This window comes from Bombus terrestris, chromosome 7, assembly GCF_910591885.1.
Source record: "Bombus terrestris chromosome 7, iyBomTerr1.2, whole genome shotgun sequence".
Taxonomy (NCBI): Eukaryota; Metazoa; Arthropoda; class Insecta; order Hymenoptera; family Apidae; genus Bombus; species Bombus terrestris.
In genome coordinates this window covers 11,874,698-11,899,275 of record NC_063275.1, presented here as the reverse complement: position 1 = coordinate 11,899,275, position 24,578 = coordinate 11,874,698, and the positions used below count along the sequence as shown (strand labels likewise).

The following is a 24,578-nucleotide window of genomic DNA, read 5'->3' as shown; positions in this document are numbered from 1 at the left end:
ACTAATATACAAGGCCTTAAACATTTTATTCTTTATTTTCATCTTACAGTCTTGTCTTTTACAGAAGCCTCTCTTAAATATCTTTTATCGCCTTCATCCCAACGTCACTTTAAACCAATTCTTCAAAGGAGAATTCTCTAGCTATATAACATCCCATTAATTCAGTTTCTTACTTTTCACAAACACAAAGCTGCATCTTACCTTCGTTGGTAATTTCACGCTATCGGTTCACTCTTCCTCCGATGCACGACGAAAGGTAACACTCGAATCGTTTTACGAGCGGCGTTTATTCGCGAATTATTCTACCGAATCATTGATTTTTGTTGGTCTGGCGGTTTCAGCTGGGAATATGACAAGAACAAAGGGTTAGACCATTGTAAGAAGAGGATAAGTAGCGTTGTATAGTGACTATAGACTTGCTAATGCACCGTTAAGGGGTGTGTTCTAACATTCTTCGGATGATCATAGTGGGTAGAAGGTCAACCATCCGGGAAAAGATTCAATACGAGTCTGATTCGAATACCTGGGCGTGCGCATGCACCTTGGTATTATATTGAAATTCAGACTTGCTTAGTCTCATTGATGTATCGTTGCTCTTGGAATGTTACTTTGTCTTGCAAAGATTCTTCAATGATGGACAATTTTTCTTATTTTTCGCTCTTGTTTTATCTGTTAAGATTAGTGGCAGATTTTTTATTTTTCCAATTACTAACTATTTATTAATATTTACTATGAAATATCTAACGCTATGTATTTTAAAGTTAAAATCGATGGTTCTAGCGTTATATAAGTTCTTTTTCCTGAGAATGTCGATGCTTACCTAAGCATTTTAGACTGAGAATACAGAGTCCATTAAGGGGAAAAGGAAGATATCTTCGTATGCGTTGCCCAAACCACTCAAAGCAGTAAATCGTGTTCTCCACGATATCACGGGGATCCATACATTACTGGCCGAATACCATAGATCAGTATTGATCAAGCTAAGCTTCCAGGCTTCGAGGCTTAGAGATTATTGGTGAGCTGATTCTTGGATGGGTTGGGGTGACCTTGAGATTAATCGATTTTGGATCAACTACAATACATCTAGCTAGTTGAATTAGTATTAAACAGCTTGGATATTTGTAAATTTCATAATAATCTCAAACCAACAATGTCAAGCTTGTGGAAATTTTTGCAAATTTCTCAGAATCTCAGAAATTTGTTCATTCGGTGGTTGATTTTATTGGGAATTTGAGAGCTAGCGAATAAGAGGATTTGCCAACGAGAATTTAGGAATTTAGGAACCTGGCAACTTGGGAACGTAGGAACTTGGTAATTCAATATTTTGGAAGTTTGGCAGTTTTGAACTTTAGAAATTTGGCAAATCAGTAATGTAAGAATCCGAAATCTCTGAAATTTGAGTACTTTGAATACTTTGGAAAGTCTGAATGCTTGAAAAGTGAATGTTTCAAAATATTGAGCTCTCAAAGTTTACAAATTCAGAAATTCAAAAGTACAAAGATTCAGTGATTCACAAATCTCCCAAAGCTCTAATAACTGATAATTTGTTAATTCGCTCGTATCTTGATCCAAGAATCTAAATAAATATGATACGTTCGCGAATTTTTTCAGGGTCGACCAACGTATCTCATTAGTGGAGCGGTCGCTTACTCGCTCATTGGGAGACGCGTGAGAGACGTGTTGGTTGTGGCAGGTCACGAGGAACGGGTCTTAAGATGGCCTACATTATCCGGCCTTATCGGTGAGAGAAGCGGCGTGGCGGTTCTGTCGAGAAAGAAACAAGGAGAGGAGGACAAGGCACGTGGCGAGAGGAACGGTCGAGATAATAGCTGGACAGGAAGAAAAATGGGACAGGCTTGGTGTAAGGAGAAGACCACGAAAGCTCAGGATTCCAAGTCCTCTTTGGATCGGGTTTTCGTGCGTTGCATGCATCGGGTATGTGGATAAATATTCTCTCATTTATATTGATCTTTCTTGCTACATTTATTTATTGGCCAACTGGATGATGCATCTGTGGATGATTTAATTGAACAGAAATATAGGACAGCGATAAAATGAAAAGAACAAAAAAGGAAAATAGAAACAAAGAGAAATATTAGCTTTTACTTCCAATTTGTTTTTTTTCTGTATACATATATGAAGATATACAAACTGTGCTTTGTAATATATGTAGTCTGTTCTAATGATAAATGAAGAATGTAAGAGCAGAATATAGAATATGTGATGTATTATGTTCGTATTTTGTATGTGTAATCTTAATGTGTCATGTAATTTTGATGGTGCTAGATAAGTAGTTTGATATATATATATGTATAACGTATCATTTCGAAGTTACCATTTATTATTTATCAATAATCGAATCTGAATTCTTGAATCTATGAATACGAATAGTACTAATGAATAACACTACTGTTACAAATATATAATGCACTTACTACATCTAATCTATATTTTGTAATAAGAGCAATCATGGTGTGTAGTAAATATTGTTTTCTCTTAAATCAAGGAACAGTTGAAAAAACTGATTATATTGATAAACTTTGAAATTATTCTTAAAATGTATTTAGTAGTTACAAGATATTTACTGCGACTACACATTTGGTAAAAAAAATTAATACACTAGTTACGAGTAGCTATCTTAAAAGTATGATAAATATTAAAGATGACTCCACTAACAATAAGTATTGAAACCTACAGATATAATACAGATAATTGAGATGATTTCTGCTAAATATTTATATACTTGCACCAAATATGTATTTTTTTTTTATTGTATTCTTACATTTTCAAATTTGTTTCAAACTTTGCCAATATGGTCGCATAATAATCGAGTCGCATAACGCAGTTAATGAAATTTCAAAATGTTTCGTATAACGTACATAATATATTCATAAAAGTGTTCGTCAACTATCGTGAGTTTCTGTACATCAGCATAGCTCGTTGCAACTTTTTGCCAGCAGGCTGGTCACGTCGCCGCGTGTATATCATCCAACTACGAGGGACCGTCACTCGGTTAATTAGCAATTACACACATATCTGCGTGTCTGGGATTCCAAATTAGAGCGGCGTCCCCGCGTCCGATGCACCATGATAAATCCACGTCACGCGCGTGCACGCGCGGCCGTGCTCGACGTGCGCTCACGATAATCAGTTATTTAAATTCCCGATACCGTGAACCATCCACGGTAATAAACTAGTTTTCGAGTAACCTCTCGTTCCACGATCCACCGTCGACGGATTACCGGACGATAAAGTTATTAAACGCGATAGAAGCTTGCCCATCGTGAATCAACAGCGATCGTGTGCTCCGCGTTAACCGAGCAAACGTTCAAGTTTCCACTGTCGAATCAAATTTTCATGGCTCCCTTAAAGTAATACCACCGCCAACGAGACCAGGCGAGCTTCTTCTATTTCGCGTCAGCCGAACCAAACTCGATTAGTCTCAATACGCTCGTGCTTGGAAATTTATTTTCATCAGCGATTGTGATTGGACGTGTAAAATGTGTGAGGGCGATTCTAGTGGCTCGAGGTGGCTATTGAAGTTTCTGGCGAAGAGAATTTTGCCGGAAATGCGTCATTATTGTGAGAAGATCTAGAATGGAGATGGTAGTAATTATCCTGTAAAAAAGAAGTTGCAGATTGAATATTCTTGGCGTGAATGGATTGTGTTCATATGTCAGAAGTAAAAAGATAAAAAGTAGAACTAAGTAAGGCTTGGTAGGAAGTAGAATTCTCAGATAGGAATGGAAGATGTGATCGTTGTATTCTAAGTAATTTCGCATCTTGAAGTGTTATTACCATGTATATAAATCGGGTAATATTATTTCTAGAGAGAGAAGTTTCGGACACTTTGAAATCAAGTTCTACTACTATGTCTGGGGATACTAAAAACTCTATTATATGCATATCTATGGTGACAGAAAAAAGGAAGTTTAAAGAGGAAAACAGGAGAGAAAACGTTGTAGATCTACTGTAAAACTAAATTATAATCGACAAGAGAAATGAGCGAATGATATAATTGTATGTTTCACAATAGACGAGCATTTGGTACAGAGAAAATGTATAACACAAATTTCACTTATACTCACATACACAATTCTGAGTATAAAAAGTACATAATTCTCCTTAGTATCGATCCAAAATTAAACTGGAATTTAGAAACGAAGCTACTCATTTCAATCGTTATTATTGTTTCTAATATTGTCTCCTAAAAAACGACTGAAAAATTCTCCGAAAACAATTCTAAAATTAACTTCTTAACATGTAAAGCGTGAAAACGTTAATTACGGTTATCTTTACATCCGACTATCAGTGTACTTTATACTGTATAATTTACATATTAACGATTAAGACTTTAATGCAGAAATAACGAGCGCGTTAACGAACCAATGAGCGTAACGGTCCATCCTTGTTGCATAATCGATCGTGAAACGTATACAACGCACAGCGGATTAGTCGATGTCTGAACAAAAACTGATTATGTAATTATAGCCTGCGTAACGTTTGGATTCGGAGCTCCAAGAAAAAGCATTCATTTTTCTCTACTTTTTTCTCTTTTCACTCTCGCATGCATAACGTACCGATGATCATTCTTCCATTATCGATCTATTTCGTTATTTTTCCGATTGCTAGAACGAAATGCCTCTTTTCTCGCGATGGTTACGTGAAATACAATTCGTGTACGTTTTACACAGTCCAGTGGCTGTTTCACGCGCGACTCGTTTCGATTGAATCGTGTTTCGTTCGCAGTTTCTTTTTGCCGCGAATCGTATGCGCGCACACCGTACCACGAATAATAATGATAACTCGTTTTTATCCGCTTTCCCGGATCGATTCTTCCTCATCTCTTTGTTATGAATTAGAACATCCGGCCCTCCAGAGGAATTTTTTAATCAGAATTTTAATTTAGTCCCGTTTCGAATCTATTTCTTTCGTTTACGTAAATATTTGTCCTTCGTTTCGATCGTTCGGTCGGAAATTACTTAATAGTTACAAATATTTGTTTGTAATTTATCCGTCTGTTGCTCGATGCAAGATGCGAAATCCACGAAAATATTTTGATACCTGAAGATTTGTAGCTATTGTTTACCGATGTGACTGTGATTTTACAGTTTCTCACCAGAGTAATATCATTCGCCTTATAATTTTATATTATTCTTTTCTAATTCTAAACACGTATATGAAAAGATTCATTTCAATTTCAAAATTCAATGAGTTAACTAATCTCGAAGCAACTATTATCAATTTAGATGGGCTTTCTTATTTCTTGAATTGTTGTTTTCAACACCATCAAGGAAAATCTATTCTTCGTTGAAATTCATTAACATTTTTATTTATGTTTTATTCATTTTCATAAATGAATAAATAAAACAATGAGAGTACCAGAGTATAGTGGGAACCTGGAAATTGATGATGAGCGAAAGCCTCATCGGCAAACGAAAGGAAGCGCGCTAACTACGAGGACAATGTGTCTTTTGATCGCGACAGGCAGAATATCTCATCGTTTAAGGTCCACGTAATGCACGCCTCGAGTTACCTACTCGCGATATTTACTAATTACTTTCCTTTGGAAAATGTTAAACACCCATTACGATAGCATTGTTTGCCTGATATTTCTCCAGCTTTGTTTTACCTCTCTGCGAAACAGGTCACCGTAATGTTGTACGAGCAGTAGAATAGAAACAAATAAAGCAATTTTCTATTACGGGAGCAAAATGTTATTCTTAGAAAGTGATTTACAAATTTACGAATGTAACACGCCAACGTATAGGTGATTTTTGTTAATTAGAATCTCTAGATTTTTTTGCCAAATAATCGAAAAGAATCGAGAGAAATGATTCATGTTAATTGGTAAACGACAAGTACATCGTCTTTGACTTTTTCTCAAATATTTCTACAAATTTTACGAATAATATCTCAATCCTATAATTTATAGTCCTATAGTTTATATATACGATTAAATGATCGAAGTACATGAAATATAAATTAAAATTTGTTTTAATTATAAAATATTATAATACTTAGCTTCTTTTACTTACGACATTTTATAAATCTTTTGCAAGATTTTACACCTTTAAATTTTAACTTTCAAATAAAAATACACACGGGAACTCCAAATTCCAATCTTACACTCTCTTTATAAATTACTATTCTTCAAATGATCAACCTAAAACGCCACAGTCAACTTGGTTTGTCCTCAAACAAACACTGAGAAACATTCTTCTGTTATTTACTACGAGAAAGGAAACATTTACAGAAACGAAAGGATCGATCCGGAGGGCAACTAAATATTTTCTCGCTGAACAAACAGCGTTAAGTTTAAAATCCTTCTAAGCTGAATAAAAGAAGAAGAAGAAGGAAATATAGAGAATATCGACGAAAAGAGATGATCTATAGATCGTTGCAACAAGTTGGTGTTAGTTACCTATGAAGGATCAATTAGACGCGAAGCGGTAAGTTGGCGCTGCTAAATGAGAAAACGCGGGCTCGTCAAGGATTTACGATTGCGCAACAACAGATGACCAAGGAGGAAAAATCGAGGCCGGCGCGTGTTTATTGGCCAATTTTTTTCTCTCCTTCGTTCGTGACGCCAGGCAAACTTTGCTAGTTTTTACGCTCGTCACCCCGCTCCCGATGAATTTTCCGCGTTCTCACGTTCCACGTTTCGCATTAATTGTCTCTGGCAAATGTACTCTAAAAGAAGTATGAAATCTTACTTTACTTTCAGCCATGAATTTGATTATTTTTTACACAGTTGGGAATTTCTTCTGCTGCAAGTTGCGTTACTAACTTTCCTTTTCATTCCTTTTTCTTCGAAATGGTACTTGAGAGTTACAATGCTTCTTCGTAGAAATAAAAGTGGCAGGTTGCTTTTGAATCTTTTCAACGAGCAACTTGATAATTTCATACATCGACCAACGTATAAAGAGATGCGATTCTACTTGGAAGAAAAACGTAGCTGACATTCGTACGTTCTGTACACGCGTCTTTTTACTTTATTCAGAGAGTTTAATTCTTCAATTTCTCAATTTAACGATTCAATAAAAATTGTTTCCCTTGTCCGACCTGGAAAGCAACAGAATTCGAAAAAGTTAGGATTTCGAAAGAAACGATACGACAAAGGACAATGTGATTTATCCATTGATGATGTTTAACAGTTTCGCCAAGACTTGATATATGGCGGCTATTATCTCGTTCGCGTTTAGTTCCCGTTATCTCAGCGAAGCACCAGTTCACATTGCTTGAAATATACAAACGTCGATGATCGCTTCCGGCTGCACCCGTTTCCGGTCCTCAGCTACGTTTTCTTATCGCGGCCGAGATTCGCATCTTGTGTACACACTGATTACGTGTAAAAAAACATCGTACTATGCTTCGTACGTTTGCTGATTCACGCTTCCCTATACAGGATGTTTCAAGAATTTTGTGCTAAATTTTTCCGCCACGTATCGCTCGTCGAAACAAGCAATACAGTCTTAATAAATATAATTAGTAATAATAGTAAATAAGTCCTTGAAATATCATTAATAAACTGCGGATTTTTATGCATTTAAGGGAAATTGGGAATATTTTATATAAAATGCAAAAATATATCGAATACTCAAAGTGTAACACTCATTACGATATTTAAGGTAAAATAAATTTCTGCTTAGGTTCCATTTTTTTATTATCTGTGATCACAGAGATTTGATTTTGCATAGACATCCGCAGCCTGCGTTTAATATCTCCAAGCAGGTGATATCTATTTCTCTGATGAAAATCTTATAATTACGAAACGTGGATATTCGTCGATATTTGCATATATTTTTGTTACGTCCTTTTTGCTTATTTTGATGAGCGTTACTTGCACGTGAATTTTTCTCACTAACTTTCTGAAACGTACTGTATGTATACTCGAACTCAAGCAGGTGAAAGAAGACATGGCAAGTCGAAATTTCTGGTCCCCGGTTGAGGACCTCGTGTTCCACTTTTTCAACTTTGCGTTGCATCGACCAGAGTAGAAGAGTTTATTTTAAAATCCCTCCGAACGATTGTAATTTTTGAATTCCTTAGGGGACTCGGAAGTTTGCTTCAGTTGTCGTCTTGGAATCTATGTTTTTTCTTCAATTTTCGAGTTTCATTGAGTTTACTGCTGGTATATTTCGATCCTAAAGTTAAGGAAAATTTTCTTAGAATTAGAATAGAACGTTCGTTATTTGTTGATGTTTGAGGATCAAATAAGAGGCGCGTAATGGATCTTTGCAAAAATGTGAATGAAATAATTTATATACCGTTTTGTCAGTATGATAAAAGCTTAATGAGAATATTAAATTCTTCATAGAAATACGTTACATAAACTAGAAAAATTTATATTGTTTAAACAAAATTACTTCTTCTTATTCTAACGTTGCAAAATACATATACGCTTCGATTTCTGCAAAATGTGTTCTCAAAAATTGTAGAATCTGTATGGAAGAAGAAACAGTGTCAAAAGAATCTCTCCACGACCCCCCCCCCCCCTCAAAAAAGAAGAAAAAACCAAACTTTTACGAAAGAAATTGGTGAAATCTTTCGGCGATTAATCAAACACTTTCTGCATCGAACAACGTTTCGTATTTATATTCTCAACGTGTTTTATCGACTTTTCGAATAAACTTCAGAGAAACTCCAACAGTCAAAGTATGGAGAATTAATCACACGATTAAGTGTAACAAGAAACATACAATCTGATTTTATCGCAAACGTTCAAAGACCAAAAATTTCCCATTTGCTTTCTCGACAGCTATGATTTCGCAAAAATAAAACACCAATAAAACACAGAGTGTTTAACCGTAAATCTTCGATTTGAACGATTCACTGACATCATCTCGTGATTCATGTTCGATGTTCCTATATCCTTGAGAAGTAATATTGGCGGAGAACAGGATCGTGTCCTCGTCACGCTCGCCAAGTCTATCGAGATCCGACCTCTTTCGATTCATTAGCAGAACGTTGATAGGTTCGTATCGCAGTGTCAATTGGGATCGTAAATATTGTTGCTTAACGTTCGACATCTGGCCACCGACTTTGATATCTGTGGAATTATACGAGCCATGAATGTCATAATATTTAGAATGTGCACGACAATAATTCGAATCTGATGTTTCTTTGCCGACACTTGTTTGTAGAGCAGCTGGTTCGTGTAAGTATTTGAACTCATAATCGTAGAAAACTTTTATGTTCATATGGCGCGCGCGTGTTTTAGAGTTTTATTAACACTGTAACCACTGTCATGATTGTGGCAGTCAAATTGCAAACCAATCTCAAGATGTGCGTAGAAATTACAAGATATTTATTGTCCTACTTGGCAAACAACCGGTATACAACATTAATAGACGTATTAATTATGTAAATGTTAAATATGTAATAATAATAAATAAATATGTAATTAATTATGTAAGTGTTTATTAATATAATGGTTAATTGGTTACTTGAATAGTTTTGTGATTTTTGGCAGATATATACTTGCGCGATAAAAGCGTGACAATTATACTTCAATTGTACAAATCTTATAAATCTTTTGTAATTTCTACGTATATTTTCAAATTGGCTTTAAACTGTATCGTAGCGTAAATCGGTAATGTTAACAGTAAGAAAATTGTTTAGAGGAAATAGTTATTTGACGCGTTGAATAAATGCATAAATTGGTTGTGTAGGTTCGAGATGACGTTCTCCGAGTTCGAAAATCATCGATGGATTTGTCTGTGGCAAAGTCACGTAGTTTCGTTTGAAGCTCAATGACCCGTGGCAAAGCCACTGCACATCATTTTGTATACGATGCCTTTGAAAAGGTATCAGCTAAATCACGTTCAACCTTCCTTCGAATTTCCCTGCGTTTAACTGTTGGCATACGGTAGCTTGCCCTAATTTCCGTTTTATTGATCCCCTGCTGTTCTGTCCGTTCTACTCTGAACGACGCTTCAAATCTTCCTAAATGCCTTTTAACAATCATCTGCAATTTTCTTCTTAATTTTATTACTTATCGAAGAAAGAAAGAATTCTTCTTAATTTTATTATTTATCGAAGAAAGAAAGAAAGAAAGAAAAAAAGAAAGAGAAAAATAGCAAAAATATCGACGTGTTAACTTTTGGCGGGTCTGAACAGGAAAGTACAATAGAAGATCTGTTTATGATATCATATCGAGGTATGGAACGTGCGGTGGACCAAAAATGGACATCACCTACGTTTCTTAGCGGCCACGTCAGCGAAAAGTAGGCGACACAGGAATCCTTTCAGGAAAGCGGCGTTGAGATCGTAGGAAATTCGAGGTTGAGAGAAACCGAATTTTGGGGAATCCCATCGAGTTGAATTTTCGGCTAATGATTCAAAATTTATTATCGTTATTATTACCCGACGAAATTTCTGCTTCAAATTTTAAAACGTTCTCGTATTTAATGTAAACACAAGATAATTACTATGATTTAAGCTTTATTATTAGCAAAATTGGAGCGTGAATTTTCCCAAACCCTGCGTCAACAGGGAAAATAAATCTAACGATCGATGAAACGAACGATAAGTAAATTGCATCGAACGATTAAATAGAATAAAAATGTCTGTCATTGGTTACCAGAGGAAGAAAAAAAACCCAGTGAAAAACGATCGTTTTCTTGTGAAAGTTTCTTCAGCATACACGAGTCTGGCTACTGGCAATATCACGTCGAGCAAGAGTATATACACTTAATACAGTGAATATCCTTGATATTCCGCGGTAGGAAAATTTCAACGTGCTCATTGAAACGAGCTTCAACGTAAATAGACGTCACAATCTGTTCTGCATTAAAAAGATACACCGCTGCGACCTTCTCGTGCAAAACGAACAGCGTTGCTCACCTCTTCAGAAATACGCGGTGTACGTGTTTACGCAATGCCCGTGTTTGCCGGTAATAAGCGCGAGAAACTTACGACTGATCGTTTCTCTTCCCTTTTCTTCTTCTGTCTCTAACACGCCACTGATACGTCCATTTTTCCTTCAACGTTTTCCAGTTGGGATTTAAAAATGTAACGAAAAATTCTCGTTCTTCTGTGGTGGCTGTATTTTTCAATCTCTTTTCATCTATTAAACGGATCATCTTTTATTCAGAAGTTTCTATAATCGAACAATTGAACGTTCTGAAAGACAAATGGATTTCAGATCGATTGATTTTGATTCCAAATTTTGTAGGTAGAAAATAGACACAGAAAATCGTTTGTCTTCTACGGTGATTATATTGCTTGACCGGAAATTTGCATAATTATGGAAGTAGAAGCTGATAAAGACAAATGCATTTCAGATTGCTTTCAAATTTGCATTCCTACATTGCTAATTATTCTTCAATCAAATAGAAGTACAATTTATACGCAGATGAAACGAAGCTCGGTGGAGACGAAATATAGGTATTGTTAATAAAGCGACGAACGTGCGTATCTTTACGATTGTGTCTTGAAAAATTTTCTCCATTTACTTAACATGTTTGTATTGGAATATCTAGTTTATTGATCAAATCCAAGCCATCGAAGAAGAACCGTGACTGATAACGTTCGATGCGCACGAACGATGCGAAATCATTGCCATTTTCTACCAATTAACACGTTCAATATATTTGTTAACATTGTAACAAATTCACGAAATCGCGTATGTTTTTCTCAACGTGTCTCCAACAATTTCTTTCATTTACTTTGTATGTTTCTATATTAATTGTATCGATCATTGATCAACGACGAATCGTGATCATTAGATTTGCAATTTCGACATTAAATTCTATTTCATTTAAATCGTAACGTGTCTTTACGAAATAACACGAGTGTATTTCTAAAGAAATCTTGAAAATTTTCTTTAATTTTATTGACCACCATCGTATCGACCAATTTATGTTCGTTTTGGACGTGAATTAAAATTGCATGAGGAAGTAATGATTCTTTTATTGAGCAAAGATTACGTAAAGCAAGCTTTATATATAGCCGGTAATAGTCTTCTCGCGTCGGCTTAATAATAAAATTGCTTTTCAACCGTCGACAACACGTCACAGTGTTACGTTCTCTATTTGCAACAAGTACGTGACTTGGAACAACAGTGGTTCACTGGAGGAAATGAGATAAATTTGAGACATAAATTCATCGTTTCTATTCAAGGAAGTCTGTCTTATTACTCCAGCAAACAGCATGCTGAATTTGCTCACGTGACAAATGCAATTTACGCGAAGATGTTGATAAATCAGTATTCTTCTAAACACAATTCCATAGTAATTGAATGGTATATTTTCTGGAAATTGGTTGAATCGCCTTGTCGTATTTAATAATAATCCCAAGGAATGGTTTTTAACTGTAAATCTACTGCTAATATCGTTGAATTGTGTTTTTATGCCGTAGAAATTCGACTTTGCCACTTTTATTACATACATGGCACCGGTAGATTAAGATTTTCATCTTTGTTGTTGCAATTGTTAAAACTATAAAATCTCAATTTGACCTCAATTTGATCTGAAATTGATTTCAAATGAAATTTCAATTCAACCTTCGAGTTTCTATAAATTTTCAAACTTCACTTCCATCAAATATAAAAGTATCAACTTGAAGCAAACTACCAGAACGATGCAAACTCGGTCATCCGCTAACAGCATTTTGCCACATTAATCTGATCAACGTTCACCGTTCTATTCAAGAAAACGTTAGATATTAGAAATATTCTTAAATATATTGTGTTGGTAACTCAGTGATTGCGGATTTTCTCATTAGGTGGTAATGACAAAATCCGCAATCACTTAGTTGCCAACCCAATACATGTATATGAGTATCAAGAGTGAGACCAGAGTTCAATTTTTTCGATACGTGTCAATTACATTAATTCACCCATTTGAATTGCATTAATTCAAGCAATGAATCCAACATCAACAAGTTCCTACTTTTACTTTATACAAATGGATACATCAAAAAAGTAATAATAATTTTTCTTTCTTTTCAATGTTTTTTCCTTTTTAATTGCAATTGATTATAATTCGTAAGATATTAAAATTAACATACAAAGAAACAAGTCACAGTTTAGGTTCCTCTCTTGCCGCTAATTCATACTAAAAATAATATTAATATTTTATATTTAGCTGGCATAAATGCCTGGATTCTATATAAGGAAACCACAGGTGAGCAGATATCCAGAAAAGATTTTATGTTTCAATTAGCAGATGAACTTGCTGCTGACAATGAAAAATCACGGATAGAACATAAAGCATCTGAGATCCAAAGTACGTCAAAGAACTCATCTTATTCACGCAAATGGTGTCAGATAGGATACTGTGATAATAATAAGATCATCACCATTTGCAATCTTTGTAAAAAATATGTATGCGGAAAATGCACGCAGAAGAAAGTTTACGTTTGTACGAAATGTGATGAATGATAAATTTTATACCTAATAATTTAAGTTATATTTGTATTTTATTTATTCTATTACGCTTATTATTACATTATTATATTATACTTCATATATTTACCAATGGAAATTTATTTTAATATTCTTGTTACCAAAGGTTTTGCTACTGAATATTCTTCATTATTGTACGTATTGTTATTATATAGTTTTTATGATCTCGGAACATGGAGTTCTTTTTATAAGATAATAATAGATCAATAAATATAAAAATATTCTACTATTATGTATTTTTTAAAGACTAGTCATTTTGACTGGCTTTGGTAGAGATAGCTACGTCTCAAATGCCAGTAGTTCTAGTGTTAAACATAATATGAGTATCACCAGAGGGTCGAAAGTTCAATTTCTTCGATATGCATCCATGATTTCACGGCTATCGGCCTGTTACCTGGTTGTTTTACAATTTCTTTCATGCTTCCTGCTAAATAATAAAGTTTTACAGGTCAGTGACTTATCGCTTTTGAACATTCTGTCGTGTAAGTAGTTTTCTCAGGCATTGGCTGGAACGCGAATTCCTTCAAATGCGCCGTCTGAAAGTACTGTCAGTTTCTCAGTTGGAAAACGTGTAGTACCGCGGTGGCTAAAGTAAAACGTGGAATATCGTTGGTGGAATTCGACGTTCGGTATCGAGTGTCTGTACAATGCCACGTCTGGAAGAAATAACTCTCATACCACCGTATCGTCAACCATAAACGTCCGACGCTAATCTCGCGGAGCTGCTTATCAATTTTATTGTCCCTTCCTCTACCACCATCGCGATTTTTCTCATTTCTTTTATTATATATTATTATTCTTCTATTCTACTAATAATAGTAATTTTGCTCCATTTCATATCGATTTTAAAATATCTTCTTTCGTGAATAGGACAGAATTTCATTTTCTGACGAAGATACAGCGAACATTGTAATTGGTAAAATATCAAGACAGTGAATTTTTATTAGAATGTGATATATTTTTTACCATCGTTGATACGACAAGATCATAATTTTGATCGTATTTAATCAAACTCCAAGTTAGTAGATTTTTATTAAAATCTGATAACAAGTACGAGTTATACTCGTGTCTGATAGCAATTTCTGGTAGAAGTATCGAAACAATACGCTTGATTCTGCAGACAACTGATGCTGTAATTTAATCACCGGGATAACTTTCGCATCGGGCAACGTGTCGACTGTAACACGACTTCTCCGAGACGAATTTGCAATGTAAACCGCGCGGAAACGACACGTGTACGATTCCTTGAGGCGCATAAAGCGGTCGATTATGTGGCGTGCAGGGTTGCAAGAGAAGTTTTTACAAACTTTTACTCCTAAATTACTCCCATTATTCACGTGCATTGTGAAAATGATTCTTCGCAATCGAAGATGGATTGTTATTTTGTTTGTCCAAGAGAAATCTCACTTCTGAATTTCTTCTCCTCAGAATCTTTACATTTCTCAACAAAATGTCAATCATCTGATTTAACAAATGTGTTATTATAATATAGTAGAATTATTAATTGGAATATTTTGAAAATCCAGAACCTTAGTTGTCTATGAAACGTACGAAATATTTTTCCCCACGAAACATTAAAATTACCTTCGTAACATCGGATTAAACAATTCTCAATGTTTCTTTGCAAATTTTAATAGCCAGAAATTACGTATGAAAAGTTTCAACCAATTCCTATTATACCTTTATACTTACAATTATCTTTTATTACCAAGAATTCGGCACAGAGCAAAGAAAAATCTTACAACCTGTTACTCCGTGAAAATTAACCGGTTCTATCGTCAAAATCATCAAACCATTAAATCTCATGATACATATTGCACGTACGTAGAACAAGGTAAACTAAAGCAAAGCAAAGCAAACTAGATTAAACTAAATGAAACTAAATTTTCAACATTGGACGAGCGTTTGTAACTCCGTAAAGACGAAAAGCTATTTAGCTTCTGCTGTCAGGACTATACACGATCATTAGGTGAAAATATCTCTAAAGGTCGATCTCTGATACGACATGGTGTACTGTTAAGATTGAGACAGACACCGGTTTTCGTGTAATTGTGTTTTCATGGTCACGCAGATACAAAGGGGAATTATGCAACTCGTGCAACTCAGCTGCGTGAGTCGTAGTGATTGCACAATTGCTTACGACAGGATCGTCGAGAGGGATCAAACGCAACTCCATTCTGCCACTGTCTTCCTGTGCACGCGGCTGCAAGTAGAGTCTTCCGGTTTCAAACGGGCAAGAGAGGCAATCGAGGAGACATGCTCGGTAGACTGTAGCTTTTTGAAATACGTGTTACAGTTGTTGAACAGCTCTGGAATAGAAAGTGCTTCGTGTGTACTTCGAATTCTGTGGTTCTGTTGTTCTTTGAATTTAGTTCTCGTGCACTTCCAATTGTCCCTTTTTTTTTCTCTTCCCAGTGAATTATTTTCGATCTTCGTTATTGGAACTGTAATTTTCCAATTTGGCAAATTCATACGTTTCCTTGATGTTTCCTGTTGTATAAGCACTGTTTTATTTGCTGAATTCTACAAATCTTCAGGAAATTCTCGCTTGTTAACATCTTACATTTTAGTGTCTACATTTTAAATAAATAACGTAGCAATACATAAACGTCCATATCGATTATTCGATTAATTAAAAATTAATTTAAAGGATACAATTTGGCCGAATTTGAGGATGCATTTCACGGGAGAATTATTTCTGTTTGCAAGAAAAATTTGTAACTTAAAAAAGTTTGTACGAGTAGATCGGAAATTTCATACAAAGTGGAGTTGATGAAACTGTCTCGCGCGATACCTATGTCTTTCTTTCTCGTCCAATAAAATACAATTCGAACGTCGTAATCGCTTCCTTGTCGTTGTAAAGCTGTCAGATATTGAAACATATTATCGAATTATCGACTTTCTTTAGAAATATTGAATTATAAATTTCATGGAAAATTAGTCGTATTATAAATCTCATCTGGAAACTTGGTGTTAATAACAACAATTCGGCCATTTCGATATCGGTCGGGAAGCCGATCGTAAAGTCGATCGTGGCCCATAAAAACGGGAAAGCAGCTCGATAGTTCAGCGTCGACGTTGCGTAAAAGATACGGTTATTGCCGATAGCGCGAGACTTTGAAATATTCAGCCCGACCAGGCTACGCCACGGTATGAATATAATTCCGTGTCTCTGACAAACGTGGAAAAATTAAATCTCCGAGCGACGCTTGTTCCAGGACAGAGGGCTGCACCAAATTAAATTGGACTTACAGGTGGCATTGACGGACACGGACACGGATCATTTAAATTTTAAAATAGTCTCGTTGTAACTGTCGCGAAATTCCACCACTTCAGCGATTCTCATCTTGCTCGTACGTTTGTAACGTGAAAAATCTAGCGAATTTCCCTCGTCCGGCTCTTTTTTTATTTCCGTGTTTTTAGTCCGTGATTTTGGCAAACTTCGTCCGTAGTTTCCCTCTCTTTGACGTTGAGCCTGATTTTTCAACTGTGATGTTCCTGCTCGGTGTGCTATTCCCAATGATAGGAGACAAGTCATATTCCGTAACGTTCGTAGGTTTACCTGAGATACGCGTGTTTCGCCATTTCCTCTTTAGTTGTAGGATTCGCTTGTATTTTTTTAGAGAGGTTCAGGAAACTTTTACGTGTATGCATCATGTGCATCGCATAGAACAGTTTGGAATTTCATTATACGAGACGCCAACTATCACGATCGTATCGGTGCAATTTGAAACCTACGATGAAGAGCAGGATATTGTATTAAAATTCTTCGGTTTAATAATAAAGTAACGTTAGAATCAGAAGATAAATAAAAATGTACTTTGGAGAAATTCGTACATGCATCATACGAAAAATTAATGTAACGTACATACAATTGAGGTTCTTATATAATTTTTCTATAATTTAAACATTATTTCAAAAGTAAATTTATAATTTAAATTTGAGGTGGATAGGGTTGTCGTGATAGTGTGCTGCTGCTGTATAGGCCGAGATTTTTGTCTTCATTCGGGTTGGCTTCTTCTCATTTAGGAAAGTTTTACTGTCGAGTGCCGCTACAAATTTTCCTACAATTTTTCGTTTAATTATCTTCCTATTCAACTTCCTATTTGATTCCTTTCTCATCTGCAAAATGATGATTTATAGAACAAAGGCCAGTTTTATAGAAAACAAAATTCCTCCCTGTCTCCTCGTTATCGCACCATAACAATGCGAAACCGCATTGCGTGGGACGCATTAAGGAGGGGCGGCGAGTCAAGCAAGCCGAATTAGCTTAATCGACTCCTGAAGATGGATCGTCCGATCCTTCTTCGACGTCGTATGTTTGTAGTAAATTGGCTCCGGATTCCCGTGGGCTTTTGGAGCAGGCACGATCGGTTCTCCATGTTGTTAATGACTTGTCTACGCGCGCCGCTTGCCGATCCTTTAAAGGGCCGATCGAGCATAGCGCCGGATTGGTTACAACCGATGCTCGTGTAATCTCGTGCGGCAAATGGGAAAAGCTCGGAGAAGCTGATCCAAGCGAGAAATATTTCAAACGCAACGACACGGAAGAAAATTACACGAGCTGCCGGTGTTACTGCCACGCTCAAGTCGAACGAAAGAAAACTTGGAACGACCATCTTCCAACGAGATGTACGCAGGAAGTTGGCTTGACTTTATGAAGATCCCTATACAGGGTACCTTAGTAATCATGGCGATTTTACGTGAAAAGACAAGTCGACGATGTAGAGTGGCATTTCTTCGCAAAAAATGTTGCCTCGTTTTCGATAGAGTTGAATTTAAAGGATAAGACTTGGTTCGTTCTGCTCTTGAAAACAAGTGGAAAATGTAGAATACAATTCGTTTATAGGACGCTCCGTTTCCCATGGAAGAAAATGAAATTTCAACATTTGCCAAGTATGTATTAGGTCATCCGAAAAGTTTCTTTCGTTTTATAAGGAAATAATGGATGCACATTTTCCGTTTTATATTATTTTATCGAATTACGTATGATCCATTTGTTCTATCAAAATAAAAATCGCAATGTTCGACAGATTATGTTTCATGTTTGTATAAAGATGCATCGTTGTGAAAGACGTGTCTGTAAAAGAAAGACACTTTCCGGACAATCTCATACATAGAACACCTGTGTTGCAAAGCAATTCTTAATTAAACGTGTTCGACTCGTTATTTTTTCGAGAACTATTTCTCAAATCGACGAACTCTATCTTACGTTTTCGACTCGCCTCCGTATATAATATCAGTTTGTCAAATTATATTTACAAAGATTCTTATGAATGTCCGTTTGCTTCGAAATTTCTTTAACGCGAACGATTCTCTTTCAGATCTATCCTGGCTTGAAGGAGGAAGGATCTGTGTTGGGTGGCGCCACGCAAAGAGTGACGAGGTAAGTACTTGTACATATAGATATACGCACATGTAAATAGAATTAACAAGTATCACTTATACGTATGTAATTAACACTAGAATTACCGATAGTCAACACAAAGATATTTCTATCAAAACCAGTCATTTTGACTGGTTTTTAAAAAGTACGTAATAATAGAATATTTGTATATTTATTGATTTATTACTTACAAAAGGAATTCCATGTTATGTAGTACATTTTTGGTATTATTAATCCATCTGGGACCATGATTCTTAAATGAGGTTTGACACATTTATAAAATTGTAGAATCAATCATTTTGGCTGGTGTGGTATTTTTAGTGTTAGCATCTAGCGATCAATCCGGAATTTTCCTGATAACTGATATCATCATATTGGATGATACGCAGTAAAAATTTAAAAAAACGTGTGGCGAGTTGTACAAAACGAGGAAACTGGTTAATTGGGGTTCGATAAACACATTGCAGGACCCTTTTACACTTTGACAAATACCAGTAATTTTGACTGCTATTGGTATAAGTAGTCTTGATATAAAATTATTTTTAGTTTGAATACATAAAAAAGAAAATAAAATTCATTATATTATTTTTTTAGTTGTCGTTGCGAAAGTCATTACACCATTGCGGAGAAAAAATATAACATGAAGTAGGAATTTTAAAATAAAATTGTAAAATCAGTCAATTTGATTGGTGTGGTAGTTCTAGTGTTAAGTAAACGGGTGGCTTGTTCGAGAGGTTTGTCGGTGCCGCGTAACACAGTTTAAGCGTCCGTTTTAAAGAGTCAGCTTGTTGGAAGGTTGCCCGTGCTACTAGAATCGCGCCGGCTGTTAATAACGTCATGTACGACGTACGAGCCGAGATAATAAGAATCCTGAACAGGCCGACTCGTTGTCCATTAATCCCCTGCTTTTATTATTTCCCTTTCGGTTCGTGTTCTACTACCAAACGACCGTGGACCAGTTACGTTTCGTTCCGCGTCCAGTAAATAAATACACCTCTTTTCAATTTTTATTAGGTAACTTTTCCTTTTTCCAGTATCCTACTGTGAGAAACGTTTTTATTTAAATTGGAATTTTAAAGTTAATCGAGACATTAAAATATGAAAATTCCATTAAAATTTATGATGATATCTTAACAATAAACTTTGATCGTTATTCCTGTGTTGTCTATTTGGTTGTCCTGTAAGTTCTATCGGAACAAAATGTAAAGGTGAAATTAATAAAGATGATTGCGACCTCGATATTGAATTAAAATAAATTTTAAAGAAGAAGTTTAATGATTAAGTCTGTTCGACTTTTAAAATCTTACATGGTTTAAGTTCAAATCAACGTGAGTCAGATTGGTTTCTATCTATGAAAATTAATAAATTATTTCTATGAAAGGACTATAATTACTAATTAAATTAATATATTAATTACTATATTAATATATTAATTACTAATTAAATTATAAAAATTATAAATGCTAAAATAATATAATACAAAAAATGTTGCGCATCTATTATTTTCTTACAAAACGAATAAAACTTAATATTTAATATTATTTCGATGGCCTTGAAACATGTCAAGGTAATCCATCCAATTTTTCCTACATTACTTTATGTACATTACTTACATGTTACCGTCTGTCGGCCTTAGTTTCCGCGATATTCACAAAAAGCGTTAATTACATTTAATTTCCATTACACTTCATTCCGATATAGAAAAGATCGCATTTTTACATAGTTCAATCCGAATTTAACTAATTGATGTTAATTGTTTTTAATATAAATAAAGGTAAATCAATGGGTTACAGATTGGTTTAGATTAATATCCGATTGCCCTCGGTCGGTAACGCTAGCACAACTGACGCATTTTTATATAGCCCGCCCTAACCTTAACTCATCTGATGCTAATCATCTTTAATTTAAATAAAAAAAAAAAAAAAAAAAAAAAAGAAAGATAAGATAAATCAACGGTTTACTGCTTGAACTAGATTAATACCGTTTCACGGCGGCGGCCGGTAACTGCAGCATAACTGAAATTTTATCTACATATTTATATTTATTTATTCATATATATTGGCCTAGTTTAACGGTTTACTCGAAATGTTAACGAGCTATGGCATCGAGGCTCTTGGCAACGCGCGAAAACGATACTACAGACTTTAACGAAAAGAACGTTGCAAAGGGTTTTGTCTCGAGCCACGAAATTCGTTACGCTGGCGAATTATCGTAGCCCTGACTGATCGATAAGAACCGGCAACTGTTCCTAATTAGGCGAGACGTGTGTTTCGTAGCGCGCCATATTTTCTCTGCGTTGCACCGCGAGTGCAACGGTAATTTAAGATGTAACGGTGGTACACGGCTAATTGGTCAATATTTGATGTTTCCCGGAGGAAACTGGAGTAACAGCGGCTAATTTGTACGAAACATTAAGAGGGCAATGGTAAACGAGTGTTGCACAGTATCATAGCCACGGTGCTTCATTTTCTTTGAATTATTTCCTATCCTCGATTACGAATGCGAGGATATTTTTCCAGACGATTTCGACCGCGGGAAAAATCGTTGTTCGTGGGAAAGATGGAAATTATGCTGTGTCGTATAATGACACGTTATTTCGATTCACCTTCTGACGTGTTGTTTCAGAAAATGAAAGTGTCTTTCGTATGCACAGCTACCACAAAACGTTATGTGATTCAGCGTTACATATAGTTTTCTTACGTTCTACATTAGCACAGTTAATTACTTATTTATGAAATCAACTGGAATGGAATAGGAATATTTATGAAATTTGTTGACAATTGTGGATCTTAGTCGTCGAAATAAATGTATAGGAATACTTACATTACATGTAGAAATGATATTAAAATAGTTTCATCTTTATTTAGTACGTGATTTACAAGATATTCGTAGATACCCATTGCACCATCTTTTCATCAGCATGCGTGCGGAACAGTTGCATTCTTCCGTTTCACGAGACGCTGCGTGCGCACGTACTTCCACATACACTCATACTCATATGTGTGTATCACTACTACGCGGTTAATCTGGTGTAGCACACAATATTACACATATTTCAATAGAAATAATGGAATAGAATGGATCATACGCTTAAAGCCGATTCCTTCGCGGTTTTCCTCGAATCGCAAGAAATTCACGAATAGAAGAAACAAATGAAAATTTGGACAATCGATGAAAAGAATTAGTCGACAGTTAAAGAATAATAACCAGAAAATAACGAACATCATCGAAAAGAATAGCTTCGACGAGACTCAACCGTTCGAATTTCCCTAAATGGTACAATTTTCCATTGGTTGAATTCAACCGCACAGAGATGGAAAGAAATACTTTGGAAGAAGTACGGGTCTGATTACTTGTTTTTACTGGTCGAAAGTGTCATATGCGTGTAAATTCTGTAGAATTCAAACTACCCAGTAACCGACATTTTTTACCTTTATTTTACCTGCAGTCATTTACCGAATAGAATAGATCACGGGACATAGAAAATTGATTCTCGATTTTTCAGGTAAAATTTGTAGTAGATTTGTCATTAACTGTTATTGTATTTAATTTAATTATTCCCGAAATAAACCCGACTTTCCAAAATCGATCTTTACCTACCTTAGGATTTACGTTATTACAAACGTATACGAACAAAGCAATGTAACATCGCGAAACGGTGAGCAATAGATAACAGCGTTTTATTTTTATCATCTTCGTCTTGTAATTATAATAATTGATAATATAGTTTTTAATTAATAGCAACAATAATAAACCTCGTCTGATCGTATCTACGTATTTCTGCAATACTGTAAAATCATTGAAAATCACCATTTATATAATAGAAGATCAGATATCGTAAAAAGGAAAAGATCGATCGACTCTGACGAAACTCATCCTCCAATCATCCCTAAACGCTGGTATTTTCCAGTTTTCAGTCGAGCTTTCTGTTGGAATACAATTTACACGTTGAAGGAGGTAAAGCGGCTTCGAGCTGGCAGCTTGGTTATTTTTCTTCTCTTGCTTTGTGCGTGAACCAAGCGTGTGCCCGGTTTTACACGGAGAGAATCGCGGTGGACAAGCTCGCAAATCGCTCGCGGGACTTTAAATCCCCGTTTCGTTGGATACGTCGCGATTCCATCGCGCCGTGGTTTTCGTGTCGCGTTATTTCTCTCTTACCACCGCCTTCTTTTCCTATTCGTTGCATTTACTTTTTTCCCTACTTTCTCTCTTTCTCTCTCTCTTCCTTTTTTCGTTGTTTTCCCAGGTTTCTCGCGGGGATTCTCGTGTTTTTTCCTCAAGAGGAACGAATCGAGTCAGCGACACGACGTCTGCTACGATTACGCGCGCGGAAATATTCGTGGAAATGACGATTTCCGGTGGTAAAGGCTGACCCGTTTAACGTTGAAGGAAATCGATTTCCGACGAGGTAACTCGTCGTCGGATGCTACGATTAATCGCACTTTCTCTCTTCTTCCTTTAAACGTGTTCGCGTGCAGGAATTTTAGAAATCTAAATCAGAAATAGGGGAAAAGCAGGAATTTGCAGGTGCATTTGCTGATATATTTTTTTTCATTAAAATTTCGTGTTTTCTTTGAATTTCCCTGTGGAGTATGCGATAATGCAATAATATATTTTAAAGATTGATAAGTCGTAACTGTAATTTGGAATGATACTCTAAACTGTGATTATATTTGTTAGAAAGATTCTACGATATTTGACATTCTAATTCATAGAGCAGGAGCAAGAAGAATGTATCAATATATTTTTTAATTAGATTTTTGTATCCTTTGAAATGACGGTACGAAAGACATTCCAATCAACAATAAATTAAAACAGTAAACCATCAACATCACCTACAATTAAACTCCGTTTACGACGGAATTCCTACATTATCATATTTTAACAAAAAAGAACAAAAAAAAAGCAAGCAAAAAACATTCCAGTGGGTCGACTCTCTTCGATTGTGCGTACTTTTATGATTATCAACGACCGTGAAAATTGCAAATAGTACGATGATTACACTTTCTCATAGAATATCGTATCCTTTAAAAAGAAAAAATCTTTCGGAAAAAAAAGTTTATAACTCAGCTTTAGAAAATTCCAAATGAAAATCTCAGTGACGGTAAAATTTGTCTTTATACCTTCTACTTTCCAAGACATACGAACAATTAACACGAACAATTACCAACGAGAAGAAACGTGTCCCTATTTTTTCATAAACTATAATTTGCATAAAAAAATTGCATTAATATCGACAACGTGTGTTTCTTCGTTAAACAAGTAGCTGCGCAAGGCGAGATCGTGGCACATAGCTGACTATCGTGAATTAAGATCTGGATCGCGTGACAGCTTTTGTTCCTATATACGGAGACTTGTTTTAGTCGATGGCGACAACGAAATCCGCGACGTGGGCCGCGTTCAGCTTGGTTCTTCCACCCACGTCGCGTTCTATCGCGATACCTTTTTAAGGTCAATGGAACGAGTATCGCGCAGGTGTCCAAAAATAAGACGATCCTTCTCTACCTCGATTTGGACGAGCTCCTGCTCGGAATCGTGTATAGGTCGCCACGATAGGGTTTGAGTCAGCAAACGATTACACCACGTCCGGTTAAGAGAGTTGCATTGCATTCGATAGCTCTGGAGTTTCGTAGAATGAAAACCATTTCAACTATCGATTCGATACTCTGTGCGGTATATGTACGATTTTGTTCGCAACTATTAGGATACTTGTAGAGATTATTGAAATATTCCTCAGATATATTAATAATAATTCGATATTACCTACGAGATTATTATCGA

General features: G+C 35.7%; 1 protein-coding gene across 6 annotated transcripts in view; it reads left to right on the top strand.

Annotated features, from left to right (window-relative positions):
- LOC100651446 overlaps positions 1-24,578 on the top strand; it is a 49,437-nt gene that overhangs the window by 5,222 nt on the left and 19,637 nt on the right. For 5 of the 6 annotated variants that reach the window (XM_048407833.1, XM_048407831.1, XM_048407832.1 and 2 more), the window contains 2 exons: positions 1,612-1,935; positions 18,736-18,797. In XM_048407833.1, the coding sequence (XP_048263790.1) occupies positions 1,846-1,935; positions 18,736-18,797 (152 nt within the window). In that variant the 5' untranslated portion in view covers positions 1,612-1,845. Of the gene's footprint in view, positions 1-1,611; positions 1,936-15,482; positions 15,675-18,735; positions 18,798-24,578 lie in introns of those variants that run through there. The other variant, XM_048407830.1, reaches the window with a different exon arrangement.